The 27733-nt window shown below is 35.8% G+C and overlaps 3 protein-coding genes and 1 long non-coding RNA gene across 5 annotated transcripts; 2 read left to right on the top strand and 2 right to left on the bottom strand.

Moving 5' to 3' along the window:
- Positions 1 to 215: 215 nt before the first annotated feature.
- Positions 216 to 2641, bottom strand: LOC116127091 (F-box protein At3g07870-like). The gene is made up of 2 exons (XM_031412763.1): positions 2487 to 2641; positions 216 to 1721 (listed from the first exon to the last, which is right to left on the bottom strand). Exons 1-2 carry the CDS (start codon positions 2493 to 2495, stop codon positions 618 to 620), a joined length of 1113 nt encoding a protein of 370 aa, XP_031268623.1. The 5' UTR covers positions 2496 to 2641; the 3' UTR covers positions 216 to 617.
- A 7319-nt stretch (positions 2642 to 9960) lies between these two features.
- Positions 9961 to 11081, top strand: LOC116127105 (UDP-glycosyltransferase 92A1-like). Its single transcript, XM_031412773.1, has 2 exons — positions 9961 to 10298; positions 10352 to 11081. Exons 1-2 carry the CDS (start codon positions 9961 to 9963, stop codon positions 11079 to 11081), a joined length of 1068 nt encoding a protein of 355 aa, XP_031268633.1.
- Positions 11082 to 11802: 721 nt separating this feature from the next.
- Positions 11803 to 15821, bottom strand: LOC116127083 (DDB1- and CUL4-associated factor 8). 2 transcript variants are annotated; one of them, XM_031412754.1, is made up of 5 exons: positions 15588 to 15817; positions 14933 to 15184; positions 14388 to 14531; positions 13213 to 13959; positions 11803 to 12171 (listed from the first exon to the last, which is right to left on the bottom strand). In XM_031412754.1, the coding sequence occupies exons 1-5, from the start codon at positions 15708 to 15710 to the stop codon at positions 11956 to 11958; spliced, it is 1482 nt and encodes a 493-aa protein (XP_031268614.1). In that variant the 5' UTR covers positions 15711 to 15817; the 3' UTR covers positions 11803 to 11955. The 2 variants fall into 2 exon arrangements, with proteins under 2 accessions (XP_031268614.1, XP_031268613.1); XM_031412753.1 differs by having other exon boundaries at positions 12035 to 12583; positions 15588 to 15821.
- Positions 15822 to 18939: 3118 nt separating this feature from the next.
- Positions 18940 to 20763, top strand: LOC116127162. Its single transcript, XR_004127582.1, has 4 exons — positions 18940 to 19138; positions 19281 to 19352; positions 20283 to 20319; positions 20429 to 20763. It is a non-coding gene; the product is annotated as an uncharacterized LOC116127162 (long non-coding RNA).
- Positions 20764 to 27733: the final 6970 nt, after the last annotated feature.

Here is a 27733-nt window from a genome sequence, read left to right on the forward strand (position 1 = left end):
CAGCATGATTATTGCTTTCTGTATGACCTAACTCCAAGGGTCAAAAATCAATTCTAAAACTAAGGGGAATAGAACATATCAACATAATGCAATCAATCGTAAATTCAGAAAGATATCAAAATCAAAAGCTGAAGCACTATATTGCAAAAAATAGAGAGAGTTGTTTTGCTGCAGAGAGCCATAACAATTATGACTATCAGAAGTTTTGAGTCAGAACAAATTGACATCCAAGTCAAATATTGAATGATATTGTGGTACATTATGGTCTAAAGGTAATGCTAGCGCAATAACCTTGGCAAATATAAAATGCCAGTACACGAGATACATGGACAGTGCCATCCTATTTCAGGTGGAAAATATACAATGTACTTAACAAAGGACAGAAGCAATATGCTTTGAGAAACAGAATTTTATCGAGCAATGATACAGATAAATATCAAATTTACCAACAATAATCCAAAACACTATTAAAGGGACTGAATAGTGCAAGGATGAAATAAGTTTTATCTATAGCAAAGGTAAAAAACAGATAATGGAGGACGATTCCCCTTCTGTGCCGCAGTTGATGTCAGTTGCTCAAACCCTACTGGAAGGAGCTCCAAAAATAAAATCAGCTTCTAGCCTTTAATCACAGATCGAGGTACAGGTGTGATTATGCTATCCACAAATGTCAACACTTGAATTGAAAAACAAGGAAGGTGAATATCGAGGCACTCAAATATCTCTGTATTTGGATCGTATGACAGTAAAGAATTGCCACAATGTTCACAATCCCCTCGTACAAAAATTTTTCCCTTTCTTGTGAATCCTATTGGCCACCAAAAAATCTGATCCTTTTCAATTATGCATCGCCTAGTCCATGACTCAATTACACCATACTCCTTCATTACCCATAACTCATAAGCACGAAAAGAATTACGAACAGTACCAGCAAAAACACAAAGGCATCCATCCAAAACGTTCAAGTACTTGGCATCATCATCAATGGACATGTCCTCCGGCAACATAATCGTGTGGAAAACACCCTTGGAAAAGTCAAATGAGACTATGAGCCAAGTGCACTGACTATCAAGATAACAGCTATAGCGAGCACACCAATGCACAGATCCCTTGACAAAAACAGGACAATTAATATGACTACCATATATCTCAATACTTCGAAGAAAACCATCATCAATAATTTTCCATGAATTTGTCCTCAAACTGTAGACCTCAGCATTTGCATTGGCAGAGATAGTTACAACTTTGAAGTCATCGAGATGGCCACTCATTGAATTGACACCAAAACCTAGGTAACGAGGGTTATATGTGGGTTTGGGAAGGGTTATGTACTTGTTATTCGAAGGATTCCACATATAGATAAGCGAATGGTCAGCAGTGCTGCAGAAACAGAGAACGCCGTTACATGAACCTAACAAATCTAAATCTACAAGTCTTGAAGCAAATGGAGGATCATGAAGATTCTCAAACCGCTGACGTTTTGGGGGATAGAAGCCCAAATATGAAGGGCTGACACCATACCTAAAGAAAAGGAGACGAGGTTTTCTGCTGGATTTACTAAGATGGAATCCAACAAATGACTCGCTGGTTATTAAGTCATTCCATGATTTACACACACACCGCAGTCGAGCTAGATTCTTGATTGACAGTCGCAGAAAGATATCCACCACAACATCATCTGGAAGTCCTAAAGAGTTCCTCATCTCTCTCTCTTCACAACTCTGACAAATTTTAAAACAGTAAATATCATCAATAAAAATTTTGCACAATAGGTGATCACTCTTGTTCACAATATAATTTCACCACATACTTAAACTTCATGATATGTATATAAAAAACAGTAATACTACACCTCTAAGAAACAGATCAAATTTTTCATGCCATTTTATGGGCACCAACACGTCATTTAACACTTTAGCAAATCATACACATGTAACATGTTAGTGTAGCATGGGAAAACAAAAACTTGAATAAGAAATTTGTGATATTACTTGGACGTGAAGTATTATTTATTACAAACCACTACTAGAATCTAGTAACTTTGTTAAGCACAGAAATAAGAGCAACAACCCTGCTGACAAACTTCAAGAAAAAAAAAAAATTAAAGAAAATACGTGAGTAAATAAATTACATCAATCTCAAAAAAAATAAAAATAAAAATTGTGGAACGTATAGTAATAAAAACAAGAACCAGGCAAGACTGTACAACTTAAATTAATCAACAGAACTAATCAGTTGGGAAATTTTACCACCATGCTAAGGTAACCAATTAATCCCTTTGCATTCAATAATAATAATAATAATAATAATAATAATAATAATGAACTTTTGGTCGTGGGGGTCAAAGAACAAAGATACTGTTGATATACAAGCTAAGAACAAGCATTAAAGTTAGTTCTGTAAAAAGTATTCTAAAACATGCATAGCAACTGGGAAAAGAAAAGAAAGAAAAGAATTTGGAAGCTCAAGGGATGAAAAAACTTTACCTTCTTCATATGGGCTGAGATGTTTGAGATTGCCTTGAATTGTGCGATGTTTCTTCAAGATTCCAAGTGGGGTTTTAGAGAAAGCTGAGGGTAGGGGTTTTAGAGAAACTCCCCAGAGAGAAAACGAGAGAGAAACTGCTACTTTGTTGAAGATAATAATAATTTGTTGGCAGAAACGACATCGCTTTTTGAGTGCGATTCGATTTTAGTCAACTCAACTGTGGTCTGGTCTGGTCTGGTCTGGTCAGTTTGTGAGTATGGTTTATTGGTTTGTCCGTCGACTAACTTCCAAACGACAACCCGTAGTATAACGACTGGTCTTAACGACATGCCGTGCAATGATTAATAAAATGAATGACAAGACACTCACCGGTTTTTTACAAGGGAATCAGATACCTGCCATCAAATTATTAATTTATTATTATCTGACGTCTAACAATAACATGAAATGATAGTTCCTCATTTTTTTTTTTTTTTAAGTCGTTTTAAGGGTTTAGTAGTTTTTCAAATTAAAAATCGTTGCTTATGGAAATGAGTGAGGGATGACAGAATAAAAAAATAGCATAAGACAAATGTAAATTATTTAAATATGTAACGAAAAAGTTTTCCGCTGCAAAATTAGGGGAAAGATTTGGGTAAGAAAGACAAAATTTTTTTTATTAAAAACCGTGTACACCCTTAAAACAACTTTTAAACAAAATATGAGGGAGTACAACATTATTATTTCATTATTCTATATATAATTCATATTGTCTATTTTACTTTCATTTTTCAATTTATTTTGTGACATTTCAATTTATACAAATCGTTTCTAGTATTATTTCAACAATATTAAACACATTCCAGGTAGGGCAATATAGACTTTTGAGTATATTACTCAAGAGGTCTTGAGTTCGGTTCCTCTTTATTACTAATAGAGATGGTTATTAGAGGGTTTACTCTGCCTTTAACTTTAAACTCCAAAAGATTAGTTGAAGTACGCACAAACTAACATAAACACTCTCTTTATAAAATAATTAAATAAATAATATATATAGCGCGTTCTAAAATAAGTAAATAATTAAAACCTAACAGCCAACACCTATCATTTTAGACTTAATTAAATTATTAAAATTCCAAATAAATCAACCACTCTATTCTAGAAAAGTCATTGTTAAAATAACACACTTTGACAAAGACTACTAAAATTAATTGTATATTATTCAATAAATTAAATGTGATCGACTAAATTTGACAAGTGACTCAAACAATAAATGGAAGAGAAAAAGGTAGATTAGATGCATAATTACTACTCTTGTAAATAACACATGCTAGATTTATCATGCAATATGACAAGTCGCATATTGTTAGATAAAGAAAACGACATGTCGTAGATTACGGGCATTGCTCGCGGAGTACTCACCCAAAAACTTGAAGTGATAAAATTACATATAGACTTTTGGAACATGGCCTGTGACTACTGCTCCTATTACAACTCCTAACTATCAAACCCCATACGTTACTATATGGTGACTGCTTCTATTGAATACTTATTGTTCTAGTTAAGGGTTCATTCTCCCATAGATTTTAAGTTAGGCTAACCAGATTTGAGATATACATTGAGCTAGAAAAGGAATATAAAATAAACGACCTCTCCCTTTGTGGTTAAATGACAAACTCTTTAGTCATTAATGTTAGTTATACCTAGGGGTAAAATCGAGTCGAGTATCTAGTAAATCAAACTCGACTGGATCGCTACAGTAACGAGTTCGATCGAGTTCAAGTCTGATCGAGCTTGAGAAATCAAGTTCGAACTCGAACTCGGTACTTGAAATTGGAAATCAAGTTCGTATAATTGAGTTTTATTCGAATTTCAATCGAGTTCGAACTTGATTTTGAGCTCATCTAACAGGAGTGGATTTGCAAATTTTATAACTTTTAAATTACATATGAGCCCTATTACTTAAAAAACTATCAACTTAACCATTGATCTTGAAAATATTCACAAACGTATTGAGTTGAGTTCTATTGTGATCGAACTCGACTTGATTAACTACTCGAACTCGACTCAACTAATGTTGAGCCGAGTTCAAGCCAACATCGAGTCGAGTTTGAGTAGCTAGCAGGCGGCACGACTCGATTTTCACCCCTAGCCATACCTAAGGGGTCTTATGTTCGAGTCGTATGAGAGATGCTTACCACATTTGTGCAATTACCTTGGTCTATTGGGCTTGTAAGGTGTTATGCGGCCTTGAAGATTAGGCAGACTTCAATATAGGCTTGTAATTGTGTTTGAGTCACAAAAGAGGTATCAATCATATTTGTGCAATTGCCTTGGTCCATTGGTTTTGTATGGTGTTCCGTGAATTATATTCAAGTCGCAGAAGAGGTATCAATCACATTTATGCAGTTATCTTGGTCCATTGGGCTTGTATAGTGTTCTATGGCCTTACATTTGTGCAATTACCTTGGTCCATTAGGCTTGTATGGTGTTCTGTAAATTGTGTTCGAGTCACATAAGAGATATCAATCACATTTGTGCAATTACCTTGATCCATTAGGCTTGTATGGTGCTTCGTGACCCTCACATTTGTGCAGTTACCTTGATCCATTGGGCTTGTATGATGTTCCATGGCCCTGAGGATTAGGTAGGCTCCAATGTAGGCCTGAATACCTCATATACATGAAAAAACAAATTAGAACATATGCTTTTATACAAATACAGTAGAGCATCTCTATAGTGATACTCTATATAGGAATAACCTTCATGTAGTCATAAAAAAATTTGATCTCAACTTGGGCCAATTATAAATAAAAATAAATTTCACGTTGTAATAAGTTATAGTTTTTCTAAGTCTCGTCTTAAGGAATTTGTCTCTACATAGCAATAATTGTATTTATATTTTAAAAAAAAATATGTTATGTCACATTAAATATTTAAGATGAAATAAAATATCAATCTAAAATTGTTTGAGACAATGATTTATACTTTAAAGTTGTTATCATATCTTTTATCTTGCAGGTACATAATAAGTCGTCAACATGGATACCTGTTTTGAACCCAAATATTTCTAATCGCATGTTTGGAGCTTCTTGGCATGAAACTTTTGGTATTTTCGTACTATATTTATCTTCATAATTATTTCATTCCTCTTCTTATTTAATTCTAGTAATGATTTCTTATTTAGTTAAAACATACACGACTCGTTGCTCATTTGGATGATTAATAAATATATTAATATCCATTTGATTAGTGTAGTGAAGTTGTCGAATCTGATTACTCAATTTTCTAATTACTATTTGATATTCATTTCCATACTATTCTAATGCTACTAAAACAATGAATTGAAATCATAATATTACTAAAAGTTATAAAATAAGAAATCAAAACAATAATTTTTTAATCAAAATAACAATTCTTGTAACTACACCTCTATTAAGTTATAATCTCCTTATAATAATAAATTTAGTTAGTTCCAACATTATGACTATAGAGAGGTTCCACTGGATATGAAAACTTATTAATTATATTTGTTACATATTTCCTTATGCCTCTGTGTTTGTTGGTTTTTCCAAAGTGGGGATTACTCAAATTAGACCCAAAGATTTCCAATTATGTTATTGCCCGGTTGTATCTAGTTTGAATCACGTCTTCGAAAAGAAATCTTAAGGTGGGTATACTACATTTGCATATTTGCTATATAAATCTTGTCATGTATGTATCATTATAATTAATAATTAAATGCATGCATGAGAAGAATTTATGGATGCACAACACACTCTATATAAATTATCATATATGCAAATGCTTGCAAACAAGACTCTGCATATCTAGATAATAATAATTTGTTGGCAGAAACGACATCGCTTTTTGAGTGCAATTCGATTTTAGTCAACTCAACTGTGGTCTGGTCTGGTCTGGTCTGGTCAGTTTGTGAGTATGGTTTATTGGTTTGTCCGTCGACTAACTTCCAAACGACAACCCGTAGTATAACGAGTGGTCTTAACGACATGCCGTGCAATGATTAATAAAATGAATGACAAGACACTCACCGGTTTTTTACAAGGGAATCAGATACCTGCCATCAAATTATTAATTTATTATTATATTACATCTAACAATAACATGAAGTATACAAAATGATATAACATTATTATTTCATTATTCTATATATAATTCATATGGAAAATAATATAGCCACCGACGGTAGTGCATCGAATGACGTGATAAAATATTGACTGTTGATTAATTTTGATTTAATATTAATCAATTGTCAGGATTTTACCACGTCATTCGGTGCACTATCGTCGGTGACTGTAGCATTACTCAATTCATATTGTTTATTTTACTTTCATTTTTCAATTTATTTTGTGACATTTCAATTTATACAAACAATTTCTAGTATTATTTCAACAATATTAAGCACATTCAAGGTAGGGTAATATAGACTTTTGGGTGTATTACTTAAGAGGTTTTAAGTTCAATTCCTCTTGATTACTAATAGAAGTAGTATTTAAAGGGTTTACCCTACCCTTAACTTTAAACTCCAAATGATTAGTTGAAGTACACGCAAATCGGCCTGAACACCCTTCTTATAAAATAATTAAATATATATATATATATATATATATATATAGCACATTCTAAAATAAGTAAATAATTAAAACCTAACAGCCAACACCATATCAATTTAGACTTAATTAAATTATTAAAATTCCAAATAAATCAACCACTCTATTCTAGAAAAGTCATTGTTAAAATAACACACTTTGACAAAGACTACTAAAATTAATTGTATATTATTTAATAAATTAAATGTGATCAACTAAATTTGACAAATGACTCAAACAATAAATGGAAGAGAAAAAGGTAGATTAGATTGCATAATTACTACTCTTGTAAATAACACATGCTAGATTTATCATGTAATATGACAAGTCGCATAAAACGACATATCGTAGGTTACGGGCATTGCTCGCCGACTAATCACCCAAAAACTTGAAGTGCTAAAATTACATATAGATTTTTGGAACATGGCATGTGACTACTGCTCCTATTACAACTCCTAACAATCAAACCCCATACGTTACTATATGGTGACTACTTCTATTGAATACTTACTGTTCTAGTTAAGGGTTCATTCTCCCATAGATTTTAAGGTAGGCTAACCAGAATTGAGATATACATTGAACTAGAAAAGGAATATAGAATAAACGACTTCTCCCCTTGTGGTTGAATGACAAATTCTTTAGTCATTATGGTTAATTATACATAGGGTAAAATCGAGTCGAGTATCTAGTAAATCAAACTTGGCTTGATCGCTACAGTAACGAGTTCGATCGAGTTTTAGCCTGATCAAGCCTCAGAAATCAAGTTCGAACTTGAACTCGATACTTCAAATTGGAAATCGAGTTCATATAATTGAGTTTTATTCAAGTTTCAATCGAGTTCGAACTTGATTTTGAGCTCATCTAACAAGAGTGGATTTGCAAATTTTACAGCTTTTAAATTACATATAACCCCTATTACTTTAAAAACTATCAACTTAACCATAGATCTTAAAAATACTCGCGAACATATCGAGTTGAGTTCTATTGTGATCGAACTTGACTCGATTAACTACTTGAACTCGACTCAACTAATGTTGAGCCGAGTTCTAGCCAACATCGAGTCGAGTTTGATTAGCTAGCAGGCGGCACGACTCGATTTTCACCTCTAGCTATACCTAAGGGGGTCTTGTGTTCGAGTCGTAGGAGATGTACTTACCACATTTGTGCAATTACCTTGGTCCATTGGGCTTGTAAGGTGTTTTGTGGCCTTGAAGATTAGGTAGGCTTCAATATAGGCTTGTAACTGTGTTTGAGTCGCAGAAGAGGTACCAATCACATTTGTGCAATTACTTTGGTCTATTGGGCTTGTACGATGTTTCATGAATTGTGTTCAAGTCGCAAAAGAGGTATCAATCACATTTATGCAATTATCTTGGTCCATTGGGCATGTATAGTGTTGCATGGCCCTCACATTTGTGCAATTACCTTGGTCTATTGGGCTTGTATAGTTTTCTGTAAATTGTGTTCGAGTCACAGAAGAGATATCAATCACATTTGTGTAATTACCTTGATCTATTGGGTTTGTATGGTGCTTCGTGACCCTCACATTTGTGCAATTATCTTGGTCCATTGGGCTTGTATGATGTTCCATGGCCCTAAGGATTAGGTAGGCTCCAATGTAGGCCTAAATACCTCATATACGTGAACAAACAAATTAGAACGTATGCTTTTTATACAAATATAGTAGAACATCTCTATAGTGATACTCCATATAGGAATAACCTTCATGTAGTCATAAAAAATTTTGGTCCCAACTTGGGCCAATTGTACATAAAAATAAATTCTACATTGTAATAAGTTATAGTTTTTCTAAGTCTCAACTTCAGGAAGTTGCCTATACATAGTAATAATTGTAAGTATATTATTAAAAAAAAAATATATGTTATGTCGCTTTAAATGTTTAAGATGAAATAAAATATCTATCTAAAGTTGTTTGAGACAATGATTTATGCTTTAAAATTGTTATCATATCTTTTATTTTGCACGTACGTAATAAGTCGCTAACATGGACACCTTTTTTGAAGCCAAAATATTTATAACTACATGTTTGGAACTTATTGGCACGAAACTTTTGGTATTTCCGTACTATATTCATCCTCAGAATTATTTTCTTCATCTTCTTATCTAATTCTAGTAATAATTTCTTCTTCAGTTAAAGCATACACGACTTGTTGCTCAATTGGATGATTAAGAAATATATTAATATCCATTTGATTAGTATAGTGAAGTTGTCGAATCTGATTACTCAATTTTGTAATGACTATTTAATATTCATTTCCATACTATTCTTACTACTAAAACAATGAATTGAAATCATAAGACTACTAAAACATGAATTATAAAATAAGAAATCCAAACAATAATTTTTTAATCAAAACAACAATTCTTATAACTACACATCTATTAAGTTATAACCTCCTTATAATAATAAATTTAGTTGGTCCCAATATTATGACTATAGAGATATTCCACTGCATATGGAAACTCATTAATTGTATTTATTACATACTTCCTTTTGCCTCAATGTGTTTGTTGGTTTTTCCAAAGTGGGGATTACTCAAATTAGACCCAAATATTTCCAATTATGTTATTGTCCAGTTGTATCTAGTTTGAATCACGTATTCGAAAAGAAATCTTAAAGGTGGGTATACTACATTTGCATATTTGCTATATAAATCTTGTCATGTATGTATCATTATAATTAATAATTAAATGCATGCATGAGAAGAATTTATGGATGCACAGCACAGTCTATATATACATTATCATATATGCAAATGCTTGCAAACAAGACTCTGTCAATTGCCAACCTAGCTAGCTCTCTCTGATAATCAAAGCTATGGCTTAAGGCAAAACACAAAAGAAGATTGTGATGTTCCCATTCATGGCTTATGGTCATCTCAATCCTTTCATGGCTTTGGCAAGACAAATAGAAAGAAGAAAAGCCTATACAATCACCATTATCAACACCCCTCTTAACATTCAGAAACTTAAATCTTCACTCCCTCCAAATAATACCAACATAACCCTTGTTGAAATCCCCTTCAATGTTGGACCTCTCCAAGGCCTCCCACCTAATGTAGAAAACACTGACACTCTCTCCTATCAAGAAATTGTTCCCTTCATGCTTGCCTCTGCAGACCTTCAAGCTCCCTTTAGGAATCTCCTCGTCGACATGACGAAAAAAGATGGCTGCCCTCCTCTCTGTATCATCTCTGACATGTTCTTTGGCTGGACTGTTGAGGTTGCTAATTAATTTGGAATTTTCCATTCAGTGTTCATTGCGGGGCTGGTTACAGCATGGCTGCATATTTCTCCATTTCTCTAAACATACACAGATTTGAAGCTGATGATGGGGATGAGTTCTTTCTCCCGGACTTTCCTGAAGCGTCTCAAATTCAGTTTTCACAACTTGGGAATGATCTCAAGTACACTGATGCTGTTAAAGCCTGGTGGGCTTTCCGCGAGCGCCAGTTCTCGTTGTGCTTTCGTTCTGATTCAGTTTTGTTGAATACCATTAAAGGGCTAGAAGAGATTGGTGTTAAATATTTTAGCAGGAAACTGGGAGCTGGGAAGTCTGTATGGATGATAGGACCAGCCTGCTCTAGTGTAAAGAAAGATTATGACTTACACTCTAATGATCTTTCTTCATGGCTTGATGTTCATCCACCAGGGTCAGTTTTGTATGCGTCTTTTGGCTCACAGAATGCCTTATTGCCTTCACAAATGAGAGAGTTAGCCCTTGGCTTGGAAGCAAGTGGGAAACCTTTCATTTGGGTCATCAGGCCACCCATAGGTTTCTGTGCAACAAAAGAACCAAAGGGTGAAAGGTTTCCTGATGGATTTGAGGAAAGAATCAGGACAAAGAATCAGGGTATCTTAATCTTCAAATGGGCACCACAACTGGAAATTTTGTCTCACAAATCAACTGGTGCATTTCTAAGCCACTGTGGCTGGAACTCAGAGCTGGAAAGTTTGTGTCAAGGGGTGCCAATCATCGGGTGACCATTGGTTGCCGAGCAGATGTTTAACTCCAAGATGCTGGAGGAAGCCCGCGTCTGTATAGAGGTGGCAAGAGGAATAGATTCTGAGGATGTTAAGCGCGATCATATTGCAGAAGTAATCAAGATGGTATTGGGAAGAGTTAATAAAGGCGAGGAGATACGCAGGAAGGCTTGGGAAGTTAAAGTGAAATTGGAAGAAGCCATAAAAGAAGGTGAAGGATCTAAGGGATCTTCTGTCAAAGCCATGGATAAGTTCATCAAGAAACGAAGGGAATGTAAATGTCCCCTACGTTTAAGTAGAGAATAAATGCAATTTTTAAACATAATCAAAGGGGAAATATAATAAAAATCAATTAAATAAAAGAACACTCGATCCAAATATAACAACAGCAAAGCTGAGTCCATTTTTGGTTTCTTTTTCAAAATAGCAGCAGCTGCCAATGAAGATCAGTGCAATATCATACTATCATTTGCTAGGTACTTACCGAAATTATATGAACCAAAATAGACTACCATCACTCTTATCTGTAACAATTCTCCCAAACACATATTTCTAATTGGAGTTGGAGCTGAGAGATTTCAGCAGGTCGACCGAAACCGGAAGCAATACCAGCTAATATATATCCCAACTTTATACATAGAAAAGCATACTAATACTTTAGACCTAAAATGATAGCTGACATAATGTATTTAAAAAGAATAAGCATTAGGAGAAAACAATCATAGATCAACCTGGAAGAACTTGAATAATGAATAAACAGTTGACAAAAAATTGTTCTACTCAAAACAGTTTTATAAACCATGCTATGTACAGTTACTATCATTTTTTTCCTAGTCCAGAACAATGTCACAGCCTCGTTCAATAAACCAAATCTTCATGGCTCAGGCTCATGCTCTCCATCGTCTGAAGATCCACCACTGTTGGCACTGAACGTCAATATAAGTTCCAGAAGTTCCTGACCTGCAGCTGAGTTTTCACCAACACGCTCTGGATCTGGATCGGTCCTTCGCCTTTGCAGTGAAAATAACTGCATCATCAGGTCCTCCGGTGAAGATACATGGTGCATCCAGCCCCTAGCCTTCGGTTTGAACTGGACACAAAGTGCAAAATCACAAATGGTCATTATTAGCATTATCATAACCTCCAGCAAAATTATCAGAATCTTTATTGCCATCATCAACTTTAGTGCTTCCGTCATCATCGTCATCACACCAATCATCATCATCATCTACATCATTGACATATTCCAAGCTGTAATCATCATCGTCATTATCATAATCATCATCACCATTATCCCCATCATCGTCTTCATCCTCCTCATCATCATCATCTCCAACATCGTCGTCGTCGTCGTCATCGTCATCGTCATCGTCATTGTCATCGTCATCGTCATCGTCATCGTCATCGTCATCGTCATCGTCATCGTCATCATCAATATCATAAAAATAATAATCATCGTCATCACCAAGTGCAATCCAATGAATGCGACCAGGTAGCGGAACCTTTTCCAAACAAGAACAGCAGAGAAATTAGTTCCTCTGCTGCAGATATAGTATGCAGTATTGCAGCCCATTTCATATATACTCATTCATAAACAGCATATAACCAGCTTAAATGAACCATTCAGGCCCTATAGTCTATTAGCTTTCCACCTCTCCACCAATTCCTAGTAATGTAGAGTTTTTTTCCAACAATGGGGATATGAGTTGAACAGACAGGATCAAATGTTCTAAATATCTAAGATCTAAAGCACTAAAAGCTAAGGCTTCAGCTCAAGTTCTAAACAGCCGATGAGATCATTTTTTAATCCTACCAAATGTCAAAACTTTGAACTTTAACAAGTTAAACAACAAAACTGATAATTTTATACTTAGTTAATGTCATTTGCCAGCTTCAAAGCAATTAATCCCTATTTGTTTTGGTAATTACACTTATGGCAGGGAGAGGAAAGAATGAACAAGAATATGCATTAAATTCTCCAATCTTAAGGATTCAATGTCAGGAATATGAGCCCTATAGATTCAATTTCTTGAAATGCCTTTAACCATTTTAGTTAAACCCTCAAACAAGTATAATGAAAATGTTATTGAAATTTTGGCATGCAATAATTAGTTTTATAGACAAAGCATACCTGTTCGATCTTTGTGGGCAAAGTAGCTCTCTCACTAGCCTCTGGGGTCCATATCTTGACGTCACTTTCAATTCCACTGCTAGCAAGCACTGTAGAGTGAGGATGAGGCTCAATACAGTTTACCACTTCCTTATCTGCTTCCATGACACGAATGAGCTCTCCACCCTTTTTCTTCCAAATAAATATCCGCCCACAATCTGACCCACTGACCACATATTCACATTTCGGCCCACAGAAGTTCACTCCTTTTACCGTGACACAATTTCTGTGCCCCTTGTAAACTTGGGGAATAACTATATCACCAACATCCATAGTAGATGGAGATGAGGGATGACCAGGTGCCATTTCACTAGCGTCACTCCCAGTAGATAATGAAGAGGAAGGCACCAGGTTAGGCCCCAATCCCATATCCTGAGTAAATAAATAGATAAATTCATCATTGTATGAAACCAAAAGCTCACTCTGATCCGAGAAGGCCAAGCCAGTTATTCCAACTTGGTCACCACCAATCAAATTTGGAGGGCAAAAGTAATCAGCAGGTTGACCAAAATCTGTAGAACCATCCCACTTATATTTGCGAATATCATAAAGTCGAGTATACTCATCCGATCCAGCAACTGCAAAGAGATTTGGGTTTCTTGGATCAATTGCAATTGTATTTAGATTTACTACTGGCATGTAACTTCTTCTATCAGCAATTGGACGGCAAGTGAAAAGTTCAGTAGCAACCCGAGTTCTCAAATCAATCTGAAACATCATTAACAAGTATTATATCAGCACAAAACTAAGCAACACTAAAATCCACAGTAGAAATCCAACAATTAAAGGAAACATCAGCATTTGCCACTCAAAGCTGATTAACAGGGGATTTTCTGACTACATCTTTTCACTTAAAGATGATCAAGGTAGAAATCAAGCAGCTAGTTAACATGAGAATTGGTACGGGAAAAAGAGAAAATCAAGGAAGAATCGATTTTTTATTTTTATTATTTATTTTTGCATGGATTCTGATTCAATACTAAAGCCTTTAAATGCATCAAGTCAATAGGACCCTCATAAGAATTTAACAGTTTTTTCACCATGGCCATATGTTCAGTCTAGACTATGCCTCCAACTGAACTTGGATTATCTGGTGGAAGAAACTATACAATTAACAAAGAGGAATCACAACTTACATGTTGCACTAGTCCATCTTCACCACAAGTATAAAGTACATGGGGGCTTCCAGGCTCAATAGCCAATTTATGTGCCCGTCGTTGATGTTTGGCAAGCAAAGTAGTCTCCACTCCACCGCCTTCCAGAATTTGAGCAAGACGAATCTAAGAGCAATCAAAAAGTTATTCAAACTATAAAGGCACAACTCTATATGGTAAAATCTTGAGGACAAAACAAACGAAAAAAAGTATTCTTTTCAACAGGATGAATAATTTAAAATTTTGACAGGCTACGACAAATAAGCAACATTATCAAGAATATCAAAAATCTTTAAGACAAAGATAAACTTGTCCATGTAATTTGAAAACACATAACTCTTCATCTCCTCAAAGTATGGTGATCTTTAGGATATTAAGAGGAACTCTAGTCTGCATAATCAATGGTCTAAAGAAGCATGGAAATTGTTTAACTAAAATTTATTATAACACTACTGAATCATGGAAACCAGAGTATTTGACGAATCCTACAAAAACTAAAGTACAATGCTTTCGAAAAAAGTAATTACCTGCCCATCGGCAGCACAGGTAACAGTGCTGCGATCATCCGCAAACGGCAAGATCTTTGCCTGGAAAACATTGTTATTATGTCCAGAATGGAATGACAATTTGACACGCCCAGTTACCCAATCCCAAAGTATAACCCGCCTGTCATCAGAGCCTGACACCAGAATATCACCTTCTGCATTGAAGCTTACTGTGTTCACACAACCTCGATGTTTATCAAGCTTCTTGTAAATATCAAGTCGAAGGATAAGATCCTAAAACATAAATATAGTAATACAATAGTATCAGCAAAATATCTCTTATATTATTCACATTGAAAACAAATCTTTCAAAAAAAATTTTTCAAAACTATTTGCAACATAACTTCCTCACCGACCCATTCAAAGCATTAAACTTTAAGCGCATAAAAATAACTGAAAATTGTCGAAAAAACATGCATAATTAATCATTAAGATCATCGTATACAAATACACTTCTAGTTAGAACAACAACAGTGCTAAGAATCTCACCCACAGTTTGTTTCCCGGGAAAATTAATAAAAAAATTAACGAAATCGTTGTAATTTCAGAATGATAAGATACAAAACCTCAAAAACAGAACATATATAAATTCAATAAAAACAGGAATAAGAGTTTCCAGTGACAAGAATAAGAAGACCTCAGAAGCACGACGGCGGTACACGAAATTCCGGTTGGAGAGAAGGCCGAGTTCGCGTTGCCAAACATCGGCCACTGTAGCTTCTGTGTCTAGGATACTTCTAGGTCTCTTGTTCTTGCTCATTCTCAAAAGAACCAGAAAAAAAAAAAAATGTAAATTTATTCTTTGAATTGTGATTCTATTATGAATCAGTCGGGACGGACGGGTGGCAGCGAGTCGGTGAGCGGGTCAATTGGGATTATGAAATTAATTAATTTATGTCGAGGTGTCACTTAAAGGAGACAAAATCCTGTTCTAAAGCGCTTGTAACTTTGTATTACGATGGGTGTGCTGTTATTTTCTGACACGTGGCAGGATAAGGAATTTTGCTCCTTAATTTATATAAATCTATTAAACATATATAATCTCCAGAGGTAAATAATATTATCTAGAATAAAGGTATTGGGATATTTTATTAGATAATTAATATTAATAGTTGTGCAGTGGGCTTTTCGACGTCCAGATATAAGGATTTAACGATTAAGCTCAACTCACGTGTCGTTCACACAGGCAATAAATGACGTAAGATTATCAGTCTTAAGGGTGTTTAATCATACGCATAGGTGTGCTTGACTCAGCTTCGGGTTACAAGGGATTATACCTGTAATCCATCCCATAGAAACCACTATCCGACAGTGTATAAAAGGAAGAGATTACCTCCGTTTGGAGGGATTGACCATTCACACAAAAATAAAGGACCTATTTAGAAAGAGTTTATTCTCATTTTTAGGTATTTGACTATTTTCTCTATAATTAGTCCGAGTATAAAGCACATACAAAACAATAGCGTAACCGTGGATGTAGTTTAATTCTAATTTATTGAATCACTTTAAAAATTATTTTTTTTTAATCTTTCCATTATCTATTCTTAACTAGTTATTCATAATCATGCACACAACCTAGTCGATTGAGTATCTCTTATTATTGCGTTTTCAAGCAACACCATTAATAGTTAAACTTCTTATTGATTTAAAAAAAAAAAAAAAACCATTTTCAAATTTTAAACCAAATACATGAATTATCCTTGAATATTAAAATATAGCTATTTCCAAATTTTATTTTAAAATCTAAATCAAATAGATAAATTATGAATTATCCTAATATTAAAATTAAATTAAATAACTTTCCTCTGTTAGTAAATAATGCCTCAATCAAAGCATGGAGAGAACGTATTGACTGTGACTGGAGTTACATTTGTTTGACGCAATGGTGATTTTTAGTCAGGTGAGATGATAAAAAGTCTTAAGTATAATACTTAAGAGGTATTGAATTTGATTCTCCTCAGTTACTAATAGGAGTGACCATTGGAGAGTTTATGCGATTGTTAACTTCAAGGTGGGTTAACTTCAAGGTCCCAAAGAATTGGTTGAGATGTGTACAAACTGGTCAAATACTCTGTCACCAAAAAAAAAGAAAAAAAAAAAAAAAGTGATAATATGCATATCTGAAATGTTAGTGTTTGGACAAACAGGGATCATTGTGCCGGAGGTTTTGAATGCAGAATGTGACAATGCTTCAAAAGATGACAACCCAAAAGAACAAACACGAGATCAAAACTTAGAATTGTATTGACAAAATGAGAATTCATCATTCTTGTTTCTTACTTTGTTTCCAAAAATGGGAATGTTCCTGTAAAGATCCTAATTACTCTTCCCAAATTCTGAAATGTCAAATGGGCTCATAACAGTATTGTTGTCTTCTATTTTCATCATAATGTCACAATTATGGGGTGTTCAAAAAAATGAAAACACTACAACAAAATGGCTTACGATAATACATACTATTTATGATAACACTTACGGGGCGTTTGGTTCAGAAATGTTAGATTACTGAAAATGTTGGATTACTGGAAAGATAGATTACCTTGAAAGATTACTGGGAATTTTTAAGAAAATGTGTTTGGTTAGTTGGTGGATATGTTATATTAATATGGTTGGTTATGGGGAATAAATTGGTGGGTATATTATTTAAATTACCAAATTATCCCCTTCACAAATATTAATATAATATTATTTTTATTATTAATTTTTGAATAATATCTTTTAACCCCCAATATTTCAGATTTAGTTAAAACACCCCTGCTTATATAAAACTTTAATTTATTACGAAATCACCCCCACCTCCTGCCGCCGCCTGCCGCCACCATAGACCACCGCCGGAAGTCTCCGAAATTCCCCATCAGCAACTCACCGTGACTAAGAGGCTTCGATATGGCCGTTTTCGACCATATTGATGGCCGAAAACGGCCATATCAGACCAGATCTGGCCATTAATGGCCAAAACCCTGGCCATTATCGGCCAGATCTAGGTGAGATCTGGCCGTTAACGGCCAGGTCCGTGGCCGTTAACTGCCAGATCTCGCCTAGATCTGGCTACTAATGGCCGAGGATCTGGATTGATGACTCCCGGAGCCTCCCACTGAAACTCGTTCTTTTTTAGGGACTCTGATGAGTTTTCCGAGGCGGTCCGTGGTGGTTGGCCGCTATAGGCGGTGGTGGCTGGGTGGCAATGGTGGTGGCGACTGAGTGGCAGTGGTGGTGGTGGTGACTAAGTGGCAGTGGTCTGTAAATTGTTTTAAATACAAGGACATTATTGTCCAAAATTTTAGTTAAATAAGGGTAAAATTGAAATAGGATATTAATGTAAATTTATTTTAAAATGAGGGCATTATTGTCCAAAATTTTCATTAATAAGGGATAAAATTGTAACAAAAAAGGATAACCCTGGTAATCTCAGGATACCTAAGAAAATGGAGGTAATCAGATTACTTCCAATATTACCAATAGTAACTACTATTGATATTTGAAGATTACTGAAATCTTATATTACTTGACGTCCAAATGTGGTAATCAAGTAATATCAGATGACATTACCCCAATAATCTGACATTACCGCCAACTAAACGCCCCCTTAATGTTAAAATGTTATCATAACAATTTTTATGTGTAACACTTTAACTTTTTATAACACATTTATATCAATGGTAACTTTTTTTTAAAAAAAATATTATTAATATATATCTACAGTAGCATTTTTAAAGTTTTACAATAGATAGTAGCTTTTTTATAGTGTTACCATATAGTCAAAATACAATAACATTTTAAAAGTGTTACGTAAACCCAATTATTTACCAAGAAAGAAAATACTATTCCAGCCAATATGAAATGAGGTTCATTTTGTCTCATTTTTATTGTTTAAGGTCAATTATATTATTTGGGGTTTACTTTGTCACTTTTCATTCATGTAGGGACCAAATTTTTCTTACATATACCCAATCATTAACAGGGTAAATGACACCGAATTCCTGCCAACCCAAAATTTCCTAATACCCTCGTTCACTCGTTTTCAACTCTTTTAGCATACTATCTCAAACAAAATACCTTAATGTCTTCACTTAATCATCTTCATTCAGAAAAATCTATTGAAAATCATTGGCTTCATCCAATCTTTAGCTTAAAATCTCCGATACCCATAATCTATTAACCCTAAATCAAAGCCCTGGTCTTTGAGAGGTAAATTAGCGAAATACTCTTCCTAATTGGTTAAGCACTCTTCCAAATCCATGAAGATTAGTGAATTTTTTATTCACTTTGTTTTGTGTTTTGTTTTTTCATTGGTTTTCGACCTTCACCGTTATGGTTATTACTTCCGCAGGAAAGTTTATGCAATATCAATTATTGGGCATTTCCCAGTTGTTGTTACCAATTTGTTGGAATTAACAAGACTGTAAGTTTTTCCTATGCCATTTTGATTCGTTTAAGTTTTTTCTTCTGAATGAGCTCTAGAGTGTATCGCGTTTAATCTAGGTGTCTTTGAGTTGTGTTCACAATGTGGTTGTGAAATTCTTGATATCGTATTTGGAGATGTTCCAAAGAACTTGAATGGATTTAATTTCATATTTGTTGCCTCCGTCTCTGTTAAGCATAGGCAATGTTAGATGCACATTTATTTCTGAACTGTATGGCTGTTTGTGAGTGTTCCTGATCTGTTAGTCATGTAGAGAAGGCCAGCTATTTTTGAGCAAATGAGCTTAATGTCCTGAGACAACTTGGCAGTTTTACTAATATCCCAATCTTTCTTTTTTACCTAAAGAAAAAGTCCATTTATCTAGTGTTCTGTCTTGTGCATGTATACGCTTTACCACATGTTTTAAAATTGGTTCTTTTAGCTCAGGTATCTGGGAAATTGTTGCCTGAATTGACTAGGTAATAAGTTAATTGGCGTGTGTTCTGTTCGTTATAATATTGTATCATGGCTAGGTATTCTGCTGTTAATTACAATTGTAAATGATGTTATTTGCAGCTAAGCATGTAGTTGCTGTTGATTCTCTTCAAGTTATAAGTAAATTCCATTTGAGTCATGTGAGAGTGTTGTAACACTTGGAGAACTCCGTCTTAATGATTAATAGTCGTACAAAAATGGAAGATTACCCTTTTTGACATGTGAAGTAAAAAGACTAAAGTGGAAATCCTTTTGAATATTTGGCTGATTATAATAGTTTTAAAACTTATTGAAATGCTATAGAGCACATTGGATTATTTGAATCTCCAAAGTTGTTTACAAGTTCATCCTCGTTGTTATTGGCAAATTATGAAGTAATCATTTCAATTTACAAGCAACAAGAACTTAGCTGAATTCTAAGTTCTTTTTGTGCAGATGAAAATGGTGTCTTTCTAGCCCTTGAGTCATCAAGGTAGCTTCAACAATTCAATAAAATTTCATGTTTATCAATTGTTTAATGTGAGATTTTATTTTTCCTAAAATTTCTAAGTATGTTGTTTTTCTTTCTTTCCCTTCTGCAGAGCATGTTACTAATGTTGATTTTGATGTCGGAAATGGGAGCGCTCAGGAGTTACTTTCATATTTGAAATTCAGTTTCAGCGAGTCAGATTTCGCTAAAGCTGAGTCTATTTTGATGGCAAAAGAAGCCAAACTGAAGCTTGAAATCGAAATTACACAAGCCCATGAATGGCTCATGGAAAAATTGGTGCGTGAAGGAATGGAAAAACACAGAATCCAACAGTTTTGGGAACTACAAAAATTAAATTTTGAACTTACTCAGGAGAAAAATATTGTTTTTTTAGCAACAGAGAAAGGCTGAGAAGGAAGCAAGAGTTGGAGGAACAAATATATGCAGTTGGAGTCTTGGATTTTGTAATATTCTCTCTAGCTAGTAATTCTTTGAGAAATATATAACAAAATCCACTAAATAACTTTTGTAAACATATATGTATATAGATATATAATGTAAAATATGAAAGTTCTAATTTTAATTCATGTAAATATGTACACAAAATAACTGATATACTTTAATAAGTACAAGATAGTCTTGGATAATGTCGTCAAACCCCTCCACTTTCGGACGTCCCACCCAACCGTAAATCATCTAGTACCTGCAAAACAGTAAAATAACGGAGTGAGTACTAATTGCTCAGTAAGCAAACCAAATTGAGCTACTGTTTTTCCTCTGTCACTCATATTTCGACTTTCCTTTTCTCACTTTAATTTTTTATAATATTCTTCATTCTTTTCTGATATTTTGCATTCTTTTATGATACTCTAATTTGCTACTTATCAACGTGCAAAAATAATAAATATAACTATACATCATCGAGCACATAAGAAATACTGAATCATGTAATTAGCATAATACATATGCAGAATAATAAACTTTCTTAAGAAAATAACTTTCTTTTCTTTTCTGTTTACTGTCTCTTATGTTGTATCTCTTTCTTTTCTTTTCTATTTCTCTTTCTTATTCTGTTTCTCTTCTGGTTTGCTGATCGGACTAGGTTGAGGCATGAATTTGGAACCCTGGCCATGTGAGTGGGTACAGTCCTCATCTACATGCACTGCTGACGGACTATACAACTATTGTATCTCTCTATTGTGGCCGCTCACTGATGGTGGCCGCTTATTGATTGTGGCATGCATGTAGGTATTCTTTGATGGGTACAGTCCTCATCCACATACACTGCTAACGGATTGTACAAATACTGTATCTCTTTACTGAGGTCGCTCACTGATGACGGCATGCAAATGACATCTCTGTCCCTTACGGGTTCCCCATTGCAATAACCTTATATCATAACATGTTGTAGAAAGAGAATAAAAAGAGATACTATACACGCTTACTAGGGCATTTTTTAGCTTATCAAACCAAGCTCTTGGAGCTTGTTTGAGCCCATACAAGGCCTTATGTAGCTGACAGGCCTGCTTAGCTTGAGAGAAATCAGAAAATCCTTTTGGTGGCATCATATAAACCTTTTCGGTCAACTCTCCATTAAAGAATGCATTGTTTACGTCTAATTGCTACACTTCCCACTGATGATACATGACTATAGACAAAATAACTCTAATGGTTGCTACCTTGGCTACTGGAGAAAAGGTCTCAAAGTAGTCAAGCAAACGCCCTGGCCACAAGTTGAGCCTTGTACTTGGAAAGGGAACCATCAGAATTCAACTTAGTTTTACATACCCACTTGCTACCAACTACATTCATCCCATCAACACAAGGAACTAAATCCCAGGTTTGATTCTTTAAAAGGGCTTGATATTCAGCCTCCATGGTTGCTTTCCATTCTGGAATATTCAACATTGTAGCAACAGATGGTGGTTTAGGCTGAATAGTTTTGGTGGAAAGAAGGGCCTGAGGTATAGTATTTGAGACACCAGCTTTGGATCCCTTAGACCTAGTGATCATTGGATGAATATTGGCAGTTCTACTTACAACAATACACTTATGAAGAGCTATGGGAAGAACCACCTCAAGTTGAATACCATAATTTGATTGTGTTGAAGTGGACATGACAGAATCATCTGCAAGAGAAGGTACCTCAGGTTGAATCTCAAGACTAACAATAGAGGGTTCTGCTTATGTAGTAGATGCTGCTGGGAGAGAAGATAAAGAGAAGCCCTTTGTAGAACTTGCAGTGGGATTTACTGAAATTATGGCTACATTTGTGAATGATTTAGGTGGTAAAACTGAAGACTTGGATTGTGGCAATGTCCAGGCCTTTGAATTCTCACACACATCAGGTAAAGTATTAGAGGATAATGCATTTTGGAAACCAGACTTGAATGGAAAATCTTTCTCATTAAATCATACTTGTTTAACAATATACACCTGCCTGAAAAGTTCATGCACCTATAGCCTTCATAAGCAAGGCTGTTGTTAGACCGATCGTCACGGTCTAAAAATTAAACCTAAATACCATAGTAGCGGTAAGCAGGATCGAATCCACAAGGAGCAAGACTAACAACCTAATGTATTTTAAGTAGCGGAAATGAAATTGGCAATGGATTAATGAAACTAAATAGGCTAAATGCAAATAATGAAATAGTGAAATTAAAACAAATAAAGACTTTATAATAAAAACGTTGTCGTTACGGTTTTGGTTCGACACGAGACCGACTCACACAATTCTCCTCCACCCTCTACGACCCCCTACACCTACAAGGCAAGGTAAATCAATGAAATGGCTTCCCGACACTCTAGGTATAATCTATCCTGTCTCACCCGATCACTCAAGTTCGATTGGTTAAATGTAACGCCCCACTTGAGGTACGTAGTTAATGCTTATTCTTTTGCTCTTTTTGAGTTGATTCATTATTGTTTAGTTGGCCTTTAAGTGATAGGTTGAACATTTGCCTTGATATTGGTTGAAAATAGAAGAAGTTTAGTGTCTCAGTCTTTGTCGGGGCGAAGAAGGATCTTCGCCGCGGCGAAGAGGTGTTGAAGCCACGGGGGAAACTGCTGGACAGTTTCTCCGCGGCGACAGAGGAGTCCTCGCCGCGGCAACGTGCCAACCAAAAATGTTTGTTAAGTTTTAGATATTTTCTTCCCTAAGGGCAATTTGACCATTCTACCCCTAATTAGCAGGAAAAGTGGGGAGTAAAATGTAAGGAATTTTCCTGGAGAATATGTTGTTATGAGGGTATGTTTGTAATGAATCAAAGGATATAAATAGAATTCCCAAAGAAAAGTAAGGGCAAAATGGGAAGGCTTGTGTATAAATTTCATTAAAAGGAATTAAGTCATTTCAAAAACCCTTCATTCTTCTTCTCCATCGCCACTCTCCTCTCTTGCTTCCTCTCAATTTCTCTTTCTTTTGATCAAGGAGTTTGAAGGGCTTTTGGAGTGATTTGGGGTAGAAAATCAATCTAAGGCGCCCTAAGGTAAGAATTCTTGCTTTGGTTGTGAAGCTTGGTGAGTTTTTGAATATATTTGATTATTGAGGGTTTTTGTTCTTTTGTTTAAGAGTAGAGAAAAAGTCAAGCTTACCAAGTGAAAGGAAGAGCTAGTGGAATCTCTCCATAACAAGGTACGTAAACCCCAACCCAAGTTGAGATTTGGGAATTTTCTTGATTAGGGTTTTGATAGCACTTGTGTATGTATGTTATATACATGTTATATGCCATGTTGTTGAGGCTTAAATAGAGATTTCTAGTGCTTTGTGATTGTTTTTACATTGCAATATAAGAAGTGAGATGTGGGTTGGAAAGGTAGTTTGAGATGGAATTGAAGGGTATTGAGGAATCCTTTTGGAAGTGTCTTTCTTTGGTAGGATATGTGGCTATGTGAGGGGGTTTCTCCCCATTTTGGATGGTTAGAGAAAGATTTAGAATGATTGTTATAGTAGAGTTTTATTATGCACTTGAGTTGTTTGATGAAATGCCTAATAGAGGTTTGAGTTTGAGTAGTGAACCTTAATTCTTGCAACATTGCATGTTGGCATTTCATAAGTGCATTAGTGGAAATGAACCATCCATAGGCATTAATTGTGCATTGAGAAGTGACCTAAGAAAGAATAGGAAACTTTGTGTATGCACTTGCTCTTTGAGTAGAGAACTTTGTGGATACAACTACTCTAAGGGTAGAGAGAATGAGAAGTGCTAAAGTAGAGTGAATGAGAAGAGTAGTAGAAATGGGTTGATGCTTTGTGATCATCACCCAACAGTTATGAGAATCGGGTTGATGCTTTGTGATCATCACTCGACTAATCATTAGAAATGGGTTGATGCTTTGTGATCATCACCCAATGGGTAGTAGAAACGAGCGGATGCTTTGTGATCATCACCCGGTTAGTTATTAGAAAAGGGGTTAATGCTTTGTGATCATCACCCGACATTTATTAGCAATGGGTTGATGCTTTGTGATCGTCACCCGAAAGTCATAAAGAACGGGTAGGTGCTTTGTGGTCTTCACCCGATAGTTACGGAAACTGGGTAGGTGCTTTCTGATCCCCACTCAGTAGTTACTAAGAAAGGGTTGGTGCTGTGTGAACTCCAACCGACAGTCATGAAGAGAGAGATGATACTGTGTGAACGCTATCCAGTCGTACCTCCGGTAAGATGAGGCCATGACGTTTAGTAGAAAACAATAGAAAGAAAGTATGAGGAAAGAATTAAGAGAAATACATACAAGGATAAACAGATAGAGGGTTTTACTTACTGAGCATTATTTTGTGCTCACCCCGTTATTTTCCTTTGTAGATGCAGGATCTAGGTGATATTGCAGTCGGAGGGACGCCGGCAAGCGAGGAGCAATAGCTACACTGTTTCCCCTGTTTTTGTCTTTAAAAATGGCTTTCTGTAAATGATGCTCTTGTGTATAAAAGACTTAATACTTATAATAAAAAGAAAAGTTTTGGGCCCATTTTCTATTGTTCTTATGCATGCATTGTACTAGTTTATAGCAGTTGTTACATTTTTGGTATCAGAGCAAAGATTTTGGGATTAAACAGTGTACTATTCTCATCGCCACGACGTCCTAAGACCGACTGTGTAAGTTGATTCTTTCCTTACAAGTTAATTGTTTCTCGAGTTAATTGGTGTGATTATTTTGTAGATGAGGCGTAGTTACCGAAAACGTGGTAAAGGTGTAGTGAATGAAGGAGAACCTTCTAACCCACCAGAGTCTACGCCCCCTCCCTTGGATGAAGCTAGAATTCGGGGAATTATACAGCAAGTTATGGCAGAAACCCAAGGGAGAGTTGAAACCCCCATACAGGTACCGCCAGTTGTGCACGTCGAAAGAAGACAACCGGTACCTCCCCCAGTACAGAGCAGAGTTGAACCGATTTACAGTCTTTCCAGTCAACATCAACCCTTAGAGTTTAAGGGTACTACAGATCCCGTAATAGCAGAAGAGTGGCTTGGGTCCGTAGAACGAGCCAAGACTTTATTTCCCATGTCAGACCGGGAGAAGATCCGGTATGCGAGTTTCTTGTTTCGGGGTGATGCCCGAATTTGGTGGGAATTAATGGAAGAAACTCATGATGTGACAGTAATAACTTGGGAAGAGTTCAAGCAAGAGTTTGAGGCCGAGTATAGAACAGAGGACCAAGTTCATGAGAAGGTCCAAGAATTTATTAGCTTGCAGCAGGGGACTAGTGCCGTGAAAGAGTATTCGGTGAAATTCAATTCTCTTACAAGGTTTGCACCCGGAATAGTTAGTACTCCTACTTTGAGAAGAGATAAGTTTGTTCACGGGTTGAAGCCGGAGATAGCCCGGGATATAATGACAAGTTCCAACCCTCCTCGAAATTATAGTGAGGCTTTGAGGCGGGCAATGAAGGCGAAGATTTTTGAGAATATGATTTCCCCAATCGGATCCTCGATAGGAGGACCGCGTGAGCCACCTTCCGCCTCACAGAGAGAGAGACAAGAAAGTGTAAGAGGTAAAAAAATGAAGAATCAGAAGAAGAAGTTTCAGTATAGACAGAATAAGAGGAAGTGGAAGAATAAGCGGCCCCAGACGGAAGGGTTTCCTCTTTGCTCTAAATGCGGGAAGAATCACCCCGGAGAATGTCTAAGGGACCAGAGAGTGTGTTATAAGTGCCGACAGCCAGGGCACATGATGAGAGATTGTAAAGCTCCTCTTCCACCTCTTCCACCACCCAGCCAAAGTTCAGGAGGTACTGCAAGTGCCAGAGTGTTTACTGTGGCACAGGGTGAAGCGGAGGCTAATCCATCAGCCGTGACTAGTCAGTTATTATTTCATTCAGTTTCTTTGTATGCTTTAATTGATTCAGGAGCCACTCATTCGTTTATATCTTATGGGATGAGTGAGAGATTAGGTTTGAAACCTAATCTCTCAATCATTAGAAATGGGTTGATGCTTTGTGATCATCACCCAATGGGTAGTAGAAACGGGTGGATGCTTTGTGATCATCACCCGGTTAGTTATTAGAAAAGGGGTTGATGCTTTGTGATCATCACCCGACATTTATTAGCAGTGAGTTGATGCTTTGTGATCGTCACCCGAAAGTCATAAGGAACGGGTAGGTGCTTTATGGTCTCCACCTGATAGTTACGGAAACTGGGTAGGTGCTTTGTGATCCCCACTCGGTAGTTATTAAGAAAGGGTTGGTGCTGTGTGAACTCCAACTGACAGTCATGAAGAGTGAGATGGTACTGTGTGAACACTGTCCGGCCGTACCTCCTGTAAGATGAGACCATGACGTTTAGTAGAAAACAACAGAAAGAAAGTATGAGGAAAGAATTAAGAGAAATACATACGGGGATAAACAGATAAAGGGTTTTACTTACTGAGCATTATTTTGTGCTCACCCTGTTATTTTCCTTTGTGGATGCAGGATCTAGGTGATGTTGCAGTCGGAGGGATGTCGGCAAGCGAGGAGCGATAGCTACACTGTTTCCCCTGTTTTTGTCTTTAAAAATGGCTTTCTGTAAATGATGCTCTTGTGTATAAAAGACTTAATACTTATAACAAAAAGAAAAGTTTTGGGCTTATTTTCTATTGTTATTATGCATGCATTGTACTAGTTTACAGCAGTTGTTACATTAAAGACTATCATTGAACGTCGATAAACGCTACAAGGCAATACCACTAGTTGGTACGCGATTAACAAATACAATTTGTCAAAACGTAAAATCCAAACAACCAACTTCACAATAAAAGCAACAATAGTAGAAATTAAATTAAATCCGAACACAACTCAATAACAATCGATGTGAAGTAATGAAAAGCAATATTCATCATTTAATTATTCCAAACCAACGTTTATCATTCAGCAAGTTCTATGAAAACATTGCTTACTAGGGCTTTTTTAGCTTATCAACCAAGCTCTTGGAGCTTGTTT

This window comes from Pistacia vera, unplaced genomic scaffold, assembly GCF_008641045.1.
Source record: "Pistacia vera cultivar Batoury unplaced genomic scaffold, PisVer_v2 Contig189, whole genome shotgun sequence".
Classification (NCBI taxonomy): Eukaryota; Viridiplantae; Streptophyta; class Magnoliopsida; order Sapindales; family Anacardiaceae; genus Pistacia; species Pistacia vera.

Bases quoted from the DNA above. Each gene is read 5' to 3' on its own strand.
- LOC116127083 (XM_031412753.1), bottom strand. From the start codon at position 15,710: ATGAGCAAGAACAAGAGACCTAGAAGTATCCTAGACACAGAAGCTACA. The intron at 14,532-14,932 runs GTAATTACTTTT...GATTGCTCTTAG, and splicing joins CCTGTGCTGCCGATGGGCAG to ATTCGTCTTGCTCAAATTCT. The intron at 12,584-13,212 runs GTATGCTTTGTC...TGTTTGGAAAAG, and splicing joins TGCCCACAAAGATCGAACAG to GTTCCGCTACCTGGTCGCAT.
- LOC116127105 (XM_031412773.1), top strand. From the start codon at position 9,961: ATGGCTTATGGTCATCTCAATCCTTTCATGGCTTTGGCAAGACAAATA. The intron at 10,299-10,351 runs GTTCTTTGGCTG...TTTTCCATTCAG, and splicing joins CTCTGTATCATCTCTGACAT to TGTTCATTGCGGGGCTGGTT.